We start from the raw sequence: 15,892 nt of genomic DNA, 5'->3' as shown, positions 1-15,892 counted from the left end.
ATTTGATAGTATATGTATTATGAATTATGGATAATATTATGGTTTGCTATGGATTATGGATTGATTCTAATATATGAAATTTTAATCTTATTACATTAGTGTATAGTTTTATTGATAACGAATATATAATGATAATATAATTATTATAAATGATTTATTACATAATTATACTTATTACATAAGCGTATTTCTTTAAAAATGTCAAATTTTAGTGCCTAAAGAGTGATTAGGAAAGTACATATCTGTAACTTTTACGGAGATGTATCTCCAGACTAGTTTATGGCAAAATGAGGGTATGACTCACTTACGAAGGGATGTGATGTATATGAGATGTGTACGGAAGTATACTTCTAGATTAATGAAGGGAAATTTTAAATTTTCATAGGGTGATTCTTCACCACTAAGGACGGGAAGAACAATGTCATATATAAATAGTTTGCAAACCAACTATTTATATATTATTGCAAATATAATTATTCATATAGATTGTAAACATCTCATTAATTAGGCCAATTAGGAATATTTGAGTTTAGTCATTGTATTCAAATTACTTTCATAATATTATACTGTTCCTCGATTTTATTGTGGTATCACATGATTTTGCTTCTACATAAATCTTAGTCTTCATTGTGGTTTTTTTTTCTCCGTCTCCTTTGCTATTATTTCAAAAAGTTATATTTGTTGGAGTCTTTCCTCTCGTTTGGTTAGCTTTAGTTTGTACCAGAGTTCCTTCAATCTCACGTTTATTTTTTGTTTGGGAGGTTCTCATTGTTTTTTCTCTATCAAACATTGTTTCAACCATATCTCAATATCCCATGTGTGTTAAGTCTCACCACCCACACCATCATAACCGCCATTGATTTTCCTCTCTCCCTAATAACTTTTCATAAGTTTACTCAAGACAAAAATCGTACAATAATATTTTTTAAATCACTAATTTTTCAAGGTCACGCAACTGGGGAGACATTTGAGGTTGTTAAGGAATATGTAGGGTCATACTATTTGTCTAATACACAATCCGGTAAGAAATTATTGTCTTATGCACTTCGATCTTAGTCAAAGTTTCATCCTTATACCACAAATACATGGCTTAAACACGAGCATATTGGTTATCATTGTGTTATATTAATGTGCATATTTTTATCACATGGGATTATATATATTGCTCGCAATTGAGAAGAATCTTAAAGGGTCAATATTCTTGCGAAAATCCATAAATCCTAATCCAAAAATGCGCAGAAGATTATTGTTCATGCAATGGTTAAAATCCTAACATCAAACAAACAAGTAAAAAACACAGAGTTAAAGTTCTATGATCTTATAGATCTAACACTCTGAACACCTTCGAGATAACAAAATGAAAAGTTATAGCAACATTTTCTTAAAGATGATATTGATGGCTTACCTAAGAATTTCTAAATTAGAGATAACTTAACTTTCAAGACATCGATTTTCAATGGTGTGACACCTTTGGACCAAAGGATGGAACCATAAAAGTTATGTATGCATTCATAAATACCAACAAGATATTCTTCATTTATGATTATGATAGGAATTATATACTCTTTTATGCATGGTTGATGAAGTTGACTAAGGGGAATATCACATGCATTATTAAGGGCTTGTGCAAAAGAATTCTTATGGGTTATGGAAGAGACAGAAACAAATAGTTTTAGTTGGTATTAGAGGCAATGGCAATTAGAGTTGACAAAATGGATGAATTAGATGAATATGAATTGGATTGTTAATGGATTGATCAAAATAATTCATTAGTCCATTAATAATCGACTAAATTTTTAAAAAATATATCAAATTCAAACTATCCATTAACAAATTTTTAGTAGATGGATGTCCATGCATCTAATAAATTGTTTCTTTTTTGAAAAAAAAAACTTTTTTTTTCTCTTTTTTTAAAGAAAAAATTGAATTTTTTTATATTTTCAAAAAAATTGGTTTTTTTATTTTTGAAAAAACCGACTTTTTGTATTTTTCAAAAAAAATAATTTTTAAATTTTTGCAAAAAAGATCATTTTTTTTTGTATTTTTCAAAAAAATTGATTTTTTCATTTTCGGGAAAAAAATCATTTTTTTAATTCTTAAAAAAGTTCATTTAAAAAAATAGATTTAATGGAGATAAAAATAATTCATTAAATCATTAAAATATTTTAGATAGATTGAATCAATCCATGTATATAAATGGATAGATTTTGTTCAATTTATTAATTTATTTTTTATATGATAAATGAATTTGATAGATTTTCTAATAGATAGATTTAAAAAAAAATTGTCTTAATAAATCTAATTATCACTTCTAATAGGGATATTATAGAATTACATTTAAGACATGGTGGTAGAGGAAAAGAGTATGTGTAGTCCATAACGAAGGAAGTCCATAATGAACATTAAAGAAAAATGTGAATTGTAAAACGAATGCTAGCGGACAGGTCATGGCAAAACATTGAACTGCGGTGAGCGTGGATCGAACACGCGACCTTCAGATCTTCAGTCTGACGCTCTCCCAACTGAGCTATCCCCGCCGATGACTAAACTTTTCTCATTTCATATTTTAACTGAATGTTAAAAAAGACAAAATCACCTTTGTATTCAACCATTTTTTGATCATATTCTATTGCCATCAGGAATAAAGAATGAAAGCAAACTGTTTTTCATTTTCTTAATAACTTGATTCAGATATAAAAATGATAGCTTATGCATGAGAGCCATCATAAACTTGATCGTAGTTTCATATACACTGCTTCAGATTAAAGTATTCATCATTGCTTACTCGTGAAAATGCATAGCTAGGTAATTCAATAACACCACATATACCCTTTCATTTCAAGTAACATTGCAATATAAATATATAATACTGTCAGTATTCACACATACACACAAACTTATCATGTTCATCATACACGTCATGAAAAATATACTTTCAAAAATCTGTCCAGAAAACCAAACTTCACTTTTTGATCAATGCACTCTATCATATCCCACTTGCACATATAAAGTGCATGCACCAAAAAAGTAGACTGAAAAATTAACAAACCAACATAGTGAGTGACAACGGCGTCATGCTGCTATTTCAGCAGTATGAAATTGTTGTCATTCACTGTGTTATACCGATATTTATAATACTATGTCAGGTGTTAGTCAAACAAATTTCCAAGTGCGTTTATCTTTCCACATGCAACTGGCAACATCTCCTTTTGATTTTGTCGTTGAGGAATCACATCTTGGTAAGATGATGACATAGTTGACTCATCACTACCTCCTTCAATCACTCCTTGCTTTTTCATATACTCCATTTTGTCTTGAAACAGGTAAATCAATCCAATGAAAGAGACTTCCACTGTGAAAACTATACTCCAAAACATTGTGCTTTTTAATGTTCTCTTATGATAAGCTCTTAATCCTGTGTAAACATTGATAATCCCCACAAGGGACACTATTGTTCCTAGTATCCAATGTACTAAGTACCAATAACTCCTTACTTTCTTTCCCCTATGAGGTCTGAAAAATCCAATGAAAGCTTGCAGCAGTATAGCACCATAAAGTGCTAGACCTAACCTTTGATGATTGTTATCAAATGAATTCTCGAATTTTTTCAATGACATAGCAGCTCCTACTGTGGCAAGAAGTACTGAAAGCATCTGTTACATGAAATGTTAGATTATATGTATAATGAGGTCATTTCAAATGATAATCATAATAATTAAAACAGATAATACTAATATAAATCATGTTTGGTAGTATAAAAAAAAACAAAAGAAACATTGGACACACCACTATAAAAGTTAAAGTATGCTATGATTATGTTGTCACACAGATCAAAACTTCAATGATTACATAATGTAACTTTGAAGAAAGTATCTTACATACTCCACTAATCAAGTTTTTAACAAAAATAATCAACAAATTAATGGAAGAGATATATAGTATATAGTACATGACCTGAAAAGCAACATGGAAATAGAAGAGTATTCTACTCTTTCTTGATCCAGGTTCAGCTTTATTTGATCCTCTGATGGTAAGTATTCCAAGAGGCATTAACAATCCCATTGAACCCCATAGAAGAAATCCATGTAGTGCTATATCAGATGATTTCTGATGATGATGATGATGATGATGATGATTTACCTGCTATATTAATTAATTAACCACAAGTATAGAACATGATGATAAAATACATAGGAAACTCCAAAGTTTGAAATTGGTACATACCTTGTGAAGTTTGTTATTTGTGTTCCTGTGGCTGTTGAACAGATTCACCTCCTCCAAGGTTGTGCATTGGGTGAAAGGAAGAACAGAAGCATAAAATAAAACCATAACAAAGCACACTGACATGTAAGAAATTATATGCATTCTTCTAGCACAATAAGAAAGCAACACAAAACTATTCAATTACTACACTTTGTTTCTCTCTCTGAGTTTTGAAGGTAAAGATGGTTTAGGATATGATGTTTTTGGTATGGCAGAAGAGGTTATAAAGTGTGTTAATGAAGGGACTTTATCTGCTTTTTGTATAAAGAAGCTTTGAATTTTTAAAGGGATGATACATTACATGCAATATGAATATGTTAGTTGAATGTAAATTTTAGATTATACTAAAAATAAAGTATATTAAAATGAAAAAAAGTTGAGACTATGTTACCCTACCTCACTTTTCTAACGTGGGGTTGGTTGACATTTGATACTAATAGGTCAAAATTTTATTGATATGCGTTTGAATATATAGATTTTGAGGTGGACAATTTGTATGTAGATGATTAAAGGGGTGGACAGATTTCATCCGCCCTGTTGTTTATTTTGTGCAATTAAATCAAATCGGATTAAGTGTCGGATTGATGTTTAATTTGAATATTATAGAATTGTTTCGTTTGAATTCAGATGATTATTTTAGACTCATAAAAAAATTAAATTCAACTAAACTTAACTAATATTTATTTTACTTATTTTTATTATTATATAACTAATCCATTATAAAAATGTTGAATTATTATTATTTTAAGTGTTATTTAGTTTATAGTTTAAAGTATCATAATGATTAATGTAAAATAATGTTGAAAATGTTATTATATAATAATAATAATAATTGTTTTTAAATTAAAAATCGAATGTGTGAATTTTATAAAGAATGAGTCATTTTTATAGGTTTAGTCTAATATATATTAAACCGGTCAAATCCATCCAATTTATCTGCTAAATCGATTTAATCAAATTCGAAGAAAATTGAAATTTCATAGGTCGAAATTGGGTCTTTAAAATGATACTTAAGTTTTGAATTCGATATTGATCCAAACTGACCGATTGTTCAATTCTAATTAAAATGGATAAAATTAGACACTTTCTTATTCCACCATATCGGGTGGAAAAACATCCTATGAAAAATCGAAAATGCCCCTCAGATTTCGAAGATACATCTTCGGATGCACCATGCACCAGTTTTATGACGCACCAAACGAGTGTCACCCTAGATTAACCCAAAAAGTTATTCTGAAGATGCATCTTCGGGAATTTTCAATAAATATATTGATAGTTGAGCATCTCAGTGGATTTACCGGAGATGCATCTACGAAGGTTTGAGGCAGGATTTTAAAATTCATGTGACCTTTATGTCATACCCAAATTTTGTCTCTCATTCAATAAATCAATACAGTCATCTTGACATCTGCATCATCTGCATAACATAACATATATTTCATCACGCATAACGCATAAAATGTCGACCATAATAAATTTTCGGATCTACAGACAGATTGATCAAACTGATTTTCAAATGTACGAGAAATTAGTGGGTGAAAAATTTCGAAATCGAACTTCCAGATGTCAATTTTATTAACCTACGGTTCACGTAGTTTAACCTGACGTGCTCGTTTTATTTTTTCGACTACTTTTTCAATCGAAATTTGATCTGTCTATGCATTTTAACCGATCATTTTTTATTTCAAAATTTGATCAAAACTTGTATGTTTTTTAGAGGTTTATTTCGCTCTGATCATTTTGGTGCGTTCAGTTTCTTTTTTCTGACACTTTTGCGCCGATATTTATTCATTTTAAGTCCATTTATTTTTATCTTTTTGTCAACATGTTCATAATAATTAATTAGAATTAACTGTAATTTATTTTTGATTTTATTAGGTTTATTTTAAGATATTTATTTTTATGAAGTTGTTTAATTTTAATTAATTTTTGTCTCTAAACTAGATGTCAAGGGTATAATTGAATTTTAATTAATATTGTACCCTAATCTATTACATTATATATACATGGTAGGCCAATGCATGAAGATGGAACCATTCACCCAATCGGTCGCCACCCCCTATTTGGATCCTTCTCTCATATCCATTTTTTTCCTATTGATTTTTATAAAATAGAAATAGGAAGTAGCGAGGAAAAGATAAAAAGCATAATAAAAGAAGAAGTATCCTCTTCTTCTTTATGTTTCGTGTAACTTGCAGCATTTTCATAAATACCCAATTCACTAACATATCATATTTTCATCTCTCACCATCCCTCACTTTTTCATGTCAATGCATCATTATTCATGTCAATGCATCATTAGCCATACACCATAACCATGCAATTCACCCTCACATCAAAACACCAAATAGTATCACTCTTCATCATACAATAACTCACAAATCCATCATCATACAACATCACCCTTATCTCATTTCAAACCAGACAATAATCCTTCATGCTAACCACCTAATTGAAGGAGAATAGCGATCCAAAACGCAATGGAAATTAAAAATTTCTCCTTTAGTGATCCTTACGAATGGGCATGATCAGTGATAGAATCGTTACCTCTTGTGGCGATTGAAACCCTTGATGCAGATCGAAGGAGTGATCACGAACGTTGAATGGTGACAAGGCATCTACTCAGTCTACACAAACGGATTCCTTCAGTCTCAGTGCTAGCTACTGCGAATGAAGGCTTTAAGTGAGTGTGTGAGTGTGTGTGTGTGTGTGTGTGTGTGTGTGTGTGTGTGTGTGAGAGAGAGAGAGAGAGAGAGAGAGAGAGAGAAACGAAATTTTCATCTGAACAAATGCTTCTGCATAAGGGTTCTATTTATAGAACCACTTGTGTGAGCTGTAAGCTAAAAAGCCCAATTAAGTGTATGTGGCACATATCTTATGATATACCAAAATCACTTAAGTGTGTGGTACCTTACCAAATTGTGTATTCTACTTAAGTGCATCGTACCTTACGATGTTCTACAATTCACTTAAGTGCACCGTACCTTACGGTGTTCTTTATTTACTCTATCTCTCATCAATCTGTCATTTTTGTGTGTGACCCTGTAGGTTTTCGTGACATTGGCAATTATATTAAATCACGTATTTAACATAATAAACAGTGAGCGGTATCTAGCAACGCATCACTGCTACCAAAGACACGGAAATGTCATGTGATATGACAAATCCTTTTGTGATAATACTTATGTGTAGAATTACTCTTTTGCCCTTATGTCTATATTGAGCACAAGGCATAGACCGTGTCATCCTTGTCCAGTTCAATATTGGGCCCGTAGACATTGATCATGTTATGCAGGATGGGCAAATTTCATCTAGGTCACTCATGTCCCTCATCATGCTTCGTGGAGTACCCATCAACTGTCTTTATGGTCATCCAGTTACAGACAACGTTTAATCAGCAATAAGGCACTCAACTCTACATCTAGGGTCCATAGTGGTTTCAGTTCGAAGGGTGGTATACACCATTATCACCATGAGAATAACTTATGATACTTTACATAACATTCTATATAGTATTCTCATAGCGGGTCAATCCAGTATAAATATTACTCCTAATATTCATACTTATGATTAAGACTTGATAACTCCTTATCCATGATCCATGAGATATGATCATTAGTCTATATACATAATAGTTTTAATGCTTTAATATTATCCCACTTTACAACAAAGCTCGACTACGGATACTTTAAGAATAATGTCTTTATGTTTAATGGGATCTCATGATTAAGTCACACTTGATACATTAAACGGACTAGTTATTCTAGGGACTTTATTAAACAAACATAATAAATAAAAGGCCTTTTATTATTAATAAATAATTTGATACAATTACCAAAAGTATTGGCCTCTAGGGCTTACACCAACACTAACAATCACCTTGCATTCTATTCTTTCAACTCAGACTAACTTACTACTTCTCCTCCATCTTCTCAGTCAAACACTCTCAAAACCATTTCATCTTCAATCTACACCACCAATAAATATACAACTTCACACTAACCAAGTCACCATCTATAAGACCCTAGCTTTGACCCTAAGATCCCTCATGCTATCTCATCATATGCATTGGCATTGGGATCACATCTTTGCATCCTCCTTACCCCTCATTCATTAAGTTTGCATTTGGAGAGATCACCAATCACCATTTGATTGTATTATACATTATATTTGATCATTTTTACTAACCAAAATACCAAAAATATGTCTTTGTATAAACTAACTCTTTTGTAGGTAGAGCACGTTCTCACCTTTGATCTATCAAGCTCACATTTAAGGTTTAAGACCCTTAATGCCAGGAGTTCAATCAAGAATTAGTTTACTATGGCTATAAGAACCATATATGAATCCCCATGGTCTTTACATGTTATTTTGATCAAGAAATCATCAAGAGTTTGAAGTTGGTTTGCCTTGGAAACCCTAATTCATCTAGGTATCTTGTGTAACATCTTCAACAAGCTTCTTCAACCATTGATCAAATATTTCAAGGGATACTTAAAATTTCATCATCTTATGCATATATAATCCTCCATAAGTCCCAAAAGTCAATAGAATGGCAATCTAGCAAGTTGGTTCATGGTGGTTGACCAGAGGAATTCAACTAATCAAAACTGGGGTACCCTAGACCCTATCTCCTAAAATTTTTGTCATATGAAAATTATTCCAAGAGAAAAGTTACTCTAAATGACATTCCAAACAACTTTCATGTTGAGGTTAATATCTAGTTTTGTTTGGAAAGTCATTTTTTATGGTGAAAGATTATAGGTCATTTTGTCTAAACCCTAATTTGAAGGTCAACTTCCCAAGACCATAACTTGCTCAATTTTTATGAGATGAAAGATATTAAAGTTGAAAAATCAAATTCAATATGTCTACTTCAACTTTTATTTTTTGAGTAAGAGCCAATTCAACTTTTAAATGCATGTGATATAAGGATACATTATAGGTCATTTTGGACCAATGCCATTGAACAAGTGATTTTCCTCAACTTCAAAAATGCATAACTCCTTCATGCTAAATACAAACAAGGTCAAATTTGTAACCATTTTAAAGAACTTTGAGAGATCTACAACTTTTATGAAGGAACCTTTCTCATTTGAAGCTTACATAAAAAGTTAGCCAAGGTGGAATAAGTGAACATATGGCTTGACACTTAGAATTTTTTTTGATATGTTTGATTTTCCCAACTTCCACCTCAAAATTCATCATGATCGAAGCTTCAAATGAAAAATTGTTCAACATGAAAGTTGTTCCTCTTGACCTAACATTTCCAAAATGTCCAATCTCATCCCATTTGAACAAAGTATGAGTGACTTGAGCATGGCTTGAACTTGGATGACCATTTGGCATAATTGAACTTGCATTCCTCATACACAATTGCATGGCTTACCAATGTGACTTCAGCAATGTTTGTACTCATTTTTGGACCTGAAAAGATGATTACATGGGCCTATCACATGCCCATGCATCCATGAAATGTACATTGCTATTTTTGGAACTTAATTTCAAGTGTTCAAATAACAATCATTTGGCCTATAAATAGAGCCCTTCATGCTCAGAGTCAAGGACCCTACGTGTCAGCTTTGAATCCCTAGCTTCAAACCCTCTCATTAAAAGGATAACCTTGAGGATTTCCATTAGAAATCAAGTTTGAATCTCCACTGTTTTGAGATTCAAATCTCCAAGAGTCTTGTTTGTTTTATTGATTCAATTCCATTCCATTAAGTGTCCAGAGCAAGATCAAGAGCAATTCGAAGCAAGATCGTGTTCATACAGACTTGCATTGAAGGTAATTTTTTAAAAAATTCATCTCTTCGATTCTCACTCAATTCTCCATAATTCTTCTTGATCTTTGGTTGTATAAAGTCCTATCAATGTAGGCAACAAGATTGAGTTGCTTTGAGGTCAAATCGAAGCAACTCAGATCATGGGTTGGTTCGGTTTTGAATACCCCTAGTACCCTCACACCCTGTGAGATATTTTCATTATTGTTAGATATTTGTACAAGTCTCACACAAAGATCTCCCTTACAATCTTCTAACAACAACAACAAAGAAGAACGCCACTCCCCTAATTTCCAAACACCAACAATTATGACAGACTTTAAATCAACCCAATTCAAAAGACTTTTTTTACAACAAACAGAAAAAATAACACTTCCTATTTGTAAACACTTTTAAAAAATACACTCACTTTCTTTACAAATAATTTTTTGCCACACACTTGGTGATCAATTTATAATAAGAGATTAATTACTATACACTGTCAGTGTAAAAAGTTTTACACTGTCGGTTCATCACCATCACCCGTTTGTATTACTTTATAGATTTTTAAAATAAAAGTCAAACTTCTTTTAATATCCAACGTCTATAATTAAGTGATGGTGTAAAACCATTTTACACTGACAGTGTATTTCAATTAATCTCTTATAATATTTGAACGGATTTGAATAAATGAAATTGCTATTGAATCAATTATACTAAATTGAAAATAGATATTCTCTGTCAATGTACAATTCAAATATAACAGTCTTTTAATACTAAGAAACTTCTTGCAAAGATATAACAATTTATGCATTAAAAATTTCAAGGTTTTTAGATAAATTAATCATATGAAATCAGATTTGAATTGTATGTAAAATTTTGAGTGAAAAAGGTTAAAACTAAAATTTGAAAAGTATCTCTTAAATACTATATGAAACAATATTACGAAGAAATGTTTTATTTTTGAAATTATTCATGAAGCACTGCAATGACCTTTGACTTTTGAAATAATGTTTTGTTGCAAAAATTCAGATTTTTGAAATCAATGGAGCAATGCAATGTTTGGAGAACAATTTGATTTTGAAAATTTATATTTTTTTAAGTTGGTATCCGGATACCATATATGATATTTGAATACCACATCAATAAATACGTTGAAAAAACAAAGTTTGATACCTGGTATTCAGATACCATATACAATATTCGAATACCACATGAAAAATCTAGAAAAAATAAAGTTTATCCATGTGGTATTCATATACTATATATGGCATTCGGATACCATGCATTGGTATTCAACTACCATATATGGTATTCGGATACCATTAAGTCAATTTTACTTTTGTTTCGGCAATAATCGAATACCGGTATGTGGTATTCGAATACCATCAGTAATTTGGCTAAAAATGGACTTTTTAATGAATTCTTTCATCCATTTGAATGCAATATGCTTAGGAAGATTATATATGAAGTTTGAAACATACTCCTGAGCATTCAAAGTGATATAATATGAATTGTAATGTACCTTTAATATAATTTACTTTGTTATTCACTTGGTTGTCTTCATCATTGATAATCCTTTGACATCCCGTTTTTATTCTTTATCTTCTTTGATAAGCTTTTGTCGTGATCGAAACTAAACTAAGATAGATGACGGACACTTTCTTCACATGTACAATTTTAAAATATAAAAAAAAGTATGTGAATCATCTAGAAAATAATCTATCAGACAAATTTTTTTTGTTTTATTTTTTATCTTAAAAGAAGTATCTTAAAATAACATTAACAAACATATGTTATTTTATTTTTTTAATTTAAACTAAAATTTTAAAAACAATTTATAAAATAAAATTTGAAAACAAAATAAATAAAAGTCAAAGAGACACACATTCCAAATATTTCAATTTAACAAAATAGTTAGTATTAAATATTTAATAATTTAAAAGAATTGAAATGTAATTTCTCATTCACTATTCTGAGTTTAGAAAATTTTTGATACTGAAAAGTATCAGAAGTTTATTTTTTATTCTAATAATAATATTTGTAAGAAATCATTTTTAAATTCAAAATATAATTAAATGATTTTGGGCAGTAGGTAATATATGGACTAACAACGCTCTCAATTGAAAATTTTACGTGATACCCTAATTATTATATTTAACATCTCCACACTATCTACAATTTTATCAAAATATTCTTAAATAAATAAAATTTAGTTTTTTTGGATTATAAAAAAAACATGGTATTTTTTCGAATATTTGGTTAAACATACCAAATTTTTAAAAAAATTCTTGTTTGTAAACTAATTTTTTAGTTTCTATCAAATTTTTGGTCTAATATATCAAAATTTTTAAATAGTTCATGAAGTTTTACCAGATTTTATAAAATGTCAATACCTAAATTATGGGTTTTTTACCAAATTTTTAGAAAAATCAGGTATAGATCAATTTTTCGGATACCTTTTACCACATTTTTCAGAAGTCCGATATAGAGATTTAACAAATTTTTTAAAAAATTGTAACATTTCCAATTTGAGTATCAGATATATTAAAATGCTCGATATGCACATATTTTATCATTTTTTTAATCCAACAGGCAGTAGGGTGTTTTATTTATTTAGCTTTTTTAACTATATTTTTTACATTATTAACATAGCAATACTACAATCTAAACATAAATTAACATGTCTTAATATGACCCATGAACTCAAGTTTTATAACATGACTTAACATACAAAAGTGTTGGTACAATCACAATCCAACAAAATATATACATATAATTGCAACTATACAACAATACCAATATAAATTAAATTATATTGACTTCCTAATTTCTTCTTATCAATGCTTTATATGTCCCACATATATTGTTTCCCATGTTCTTATACATTCACTACAGTTCTGTTTCAAGTGGTCAGTGACCGGAGGCAATGGACAATTGTATTTCAAATTCAATCTAAACCTAATGACTATTGTTAACAAAACAATCTACAATCATTTTACATCTATTCGCAAACATAAATGGAGAAACCATAAATAAAGAAACCATGAGTGGGAAGAAAGTGATGTTAACGTTATTGAGAAATGAGAGTAATATCACATTGTATCTAAAAGTAATAGGGTAATCCATATCAAGAATCATCATCCATTTCTCATGATCTTGAACTCCCAAGCTAGATATCCATAATGAACTCCTAACTTATGAGATTGTGTCACAGAACACACTCGAATACAACTATTTGTTTAGATAAACTTCACAATCTAATTGCGTCTAAACCAATGACCATGATAATTCACCCCATCCAAGTAAAGCTCCAATAGTACAGAAACCACAATTTCCATCAGGATCCACATTTATAATATTTTCATTATAGTCATATAAGAAAATAAGAAACCGAGACAGGTCAAGATTTCTTGAATACTTACTAGACCATTGAGTTGATGGAGCCTTACTTGATGATCTCTTTGACGTATGATTTCCATGCGAGGCTTCAACATACTCCCAATGTGAAGGATCACGTCACACATCACTCTCTTACCCATTCTCACTCTTCTAAACTCCTCTTTTTGACTTATACTTCATTGGTGGTGGATACATAGAAGTTATGCACGTATATGTAAGTTCACACACTTTTTTCTTCACCGCCTTCTGGCCAACAATATCGAAGGTGATGGAATACCTCTTCAACTCTTCACATTTTTCTTCTAAGTCTAACTATGTTACACCATCTTCTTCAGTGAATCCATTCTCTTCAATGTGTAATTTCTTTCAAAACACATGAATGAATTCTAATGAAACAGAGTAACCTTATATTTAAAGACCTCTAAGTTCATACGTACAAGGTAACACACGTGTTATCCTAATGAAGCAACCACATGCATCTTTGTCAGAACCAACTATTTTTGCCTTTTCCAACTCCTTTGCATTATGTTGTATACACTGTCTTAATACGAAACTATGCACTCTCGAGTAAAATGGAGTGTTATACTGATGATCAATGTTGACAACACTTTTTTAAAAATATTTTTGTATTGCACCTACTTCTAGCTTCAACATGGTGTTCACAACATCCGAACATCTACATAAATCTCCTCGACTAGTACTTAACATGTTTTTGAGTCTCCAATGAGATGACTCAACCTTATAAAATATATAATAGAGAAATATTTAATAAGTAAATTGATAACTAATTGCATAATAAATTCAAACTCATAATACATACTTGTTTGTTGTCGTGTTCCCTAAATTAGTGACTCGATTAGTCCATGCATCAACAAACTTTTCTTTATAGGGTGTCAACCGTGTTTGATGCACATACTCAACAAATGAATGGATTTCAACACAAACTACCTCAAAATGTTGTAAGTGTTTCTCAAACTCAGACCCACTATTTGAATACACGACTTTGTTCCATAGATCAATGACATATTTTTGCCTATTAGTTTCGTCACACTTCTTGCACTTTGAACTAACATTTTTTGAAATATGAAATGAGTATGGGAACACAACTTCCATGACATTCATTAGGAAAAGTTCCTGATCTGTCACCATGACATTGAAAAGCAACTTCTCGGATGTGAACAACTCCTTTAGTTTCTCTAATGGCAATGTGAAATTTTCATCCCTTTCATCAACTTTATTGATGTAATACCAACGATCTTAAGTAGTGGAATCTGATACCTGTTTATTTTATATGTAAAATTAAAGATTAACACCAAATGAAACATGTTAAACAATTTCACAAAATCATAATGTATCTATAATATATCAACAATAATATTTAAATCCTCCTTATTTTTGGTCGAGCACATGTATTCCTCATTATGAATTAGTTTCAATAAAAATGTTGAATTTCGTGAATGGACCACTGATGGTAGACCCAATATGTAGATATTGCGTTCTACACATGCGTTGTACTCGTCAAGTTATTAGGATCTCTATCTTTCAAAGCGACATCTATGAGCCTCGACGTCATGTTGTATTTTGTCATTTTATTCACAAACTATATTTCACGAGGCTTTAAGCAACCTAATATGCCACGACCCACTAAATCCTTAACTAGTTCGTAATTGAGAATACCACATCTAATTGCTACATTCCAACCAATAATGCCAGACATAAATCTTAACATAAATTGACACTTCATTCTTCTACTACAAGTGCCTTGAGATGAATTATGATTCTTGTAGTTTTCTTCCTTCTCACAATCTATAATAAATTTATCTTTTCTCTTTTTTTTTCTTCCTATTTTCTATATCACAACGAACATTAAGTAACAATAAAATGTCGTCTCCCAATAGACCGTGCCCATAATAATACTTTGGTCCGATAAGAAAGTATCTGCCAATTAAAATATATAATGAATGATTTATGTCAGAGAAACCATAACTCAATTAAAAATTTCAAAAGATAAAAAAATATAAGTAAAATATACATAATCAGTGGTGAAAAACTAAATAAGATATGTCGATTAACCATCCACCTTAAACGCACATAAAGAGAACACGTTGAATTGAATGAACTACCATATTTTTTAGAGATGAGCTAAAAAAACCAGTATACTGAATTTTCAAAGTATTCGAGATATCTTCAAATATTTTAAAATATACAATTGTTTAATTGTTTTTAAATCATATCGAATTTTCGATAAGTATTTTTAAAAATTAAATAAAAATGCAAACTCCTGAATCAGTAAAAAAAATATATCAGATTTTTAAAATAGACTATCAAATTTTTTATTTTTTATTAGTTATTTGAGAGTGAGTTTTTTTTGCCAACTGTAAATTTGAGATGGGTAAATAATGTGGAGAGTATTTTTGTCAATATTAAAAAATGGGAGTCCCAGGTTAAATTCTCCTCTGATTTCT

General features: G+C 30.4%; 1 protein-coding gene and 1 non-coding gene across 4 annotated transcripts; both read right to left on the bottom strand.

Moving 5' to 3' along the window:
- Positions 1-2,464: 2,464 nt before the first annotated feature.
- On the bottom strand, positions 2,465-2,537 carry TRNAF-GAA (transfer RNA phenylalanine (anticodon GAA)). Its single transcript has one exon. It is a non-coding gene; the product is annotated as a tRNA-Phe (tRNA).
- Positions 2,538-2,809: 272 nt separating this feature from the next.
- Positions 2,810-4,593, bottom strand: LOC127108095 (cytochrome b561 domain-containing protein At4g18260). Of its 3 annotated transcripts, none has more exons than XM_051045464.1 (3): positions 4,225-4,593; positions 3,955-4,143; positions 2,810-3,653 (listed from the first exon to the last, which is right to left on the bottom strand). In XM_051045464.1, exons 1-3 carry the CDS (start codon positions 4,363-4,365, stop codon positions 3,150-3,152), a joined length of 834 nt encoding a protein of 277 aa, XP_050901421.1. In that variant the 5' UTR covers positions 4,366-4,593; the 3' UTR covers positions 2,810-3,149. The 3 variants fall into 3 exon arrangements, with proteins under 3 accessions (XP_050901421.1, XP_050901422.1, XP_050901423.1); XM_051045465.1 differs by having other exon boundaries at positions 3,955-4,140; positions 4,225-4,592; XM_051045466.1 differs by having other exon boundaries at positions 3,955-4,107; positions 4,225-4,592.
- Positions 4,594-15,892: the final 11,299 nt, after the last annotated feature.

This window comes from Lathyrus oleraceus, chromosome 7 (genome assembly GCF_024323335.1).
Source record: "Lathyrus oleraceus cultivar Zhongwan6 chromosome 7, CAAS_Psat_ZW6_1.0, whole genome shotgun sequence".
In the NCBI taxonomy this organism is placed as follows: Eukaryota; Viridiplantae; Streptophyta; class Magnoliopsida; order Fabales; family Fabaceae; genus Lathyrus; species Lathyrus oleraceus.
The sequence above is the reverse complement of the archived record's forward strand: the minus strand, read 5'-3'. Positions and strand labels throughout refer to the sequence as shown.

Bases quoted from the DNA above. Each gene is read 5' to 3' on its own strand.
- LOC127108095 (XM_051045464.1), bottom strand. From the start codon at position 4,365: ATGCATATAATTTCTTACATGTCAGTGTGCTTTGTTATGGTTTTATTT. The intron at 4,144-4,224 runs GTATGTACCAAT...TAATTAATATAG, and splicing joins CAAATAACAAACTTCACAAG to CAGGTAAATCATCATCATCA. The intron at 3,654-3,954 runs GTCATGTACTAT...TTCATGTAACAG, and splicing joins ATTTCCATGTTGCTTTTCAG to ATGCTTTCAGTACTTCTTGC.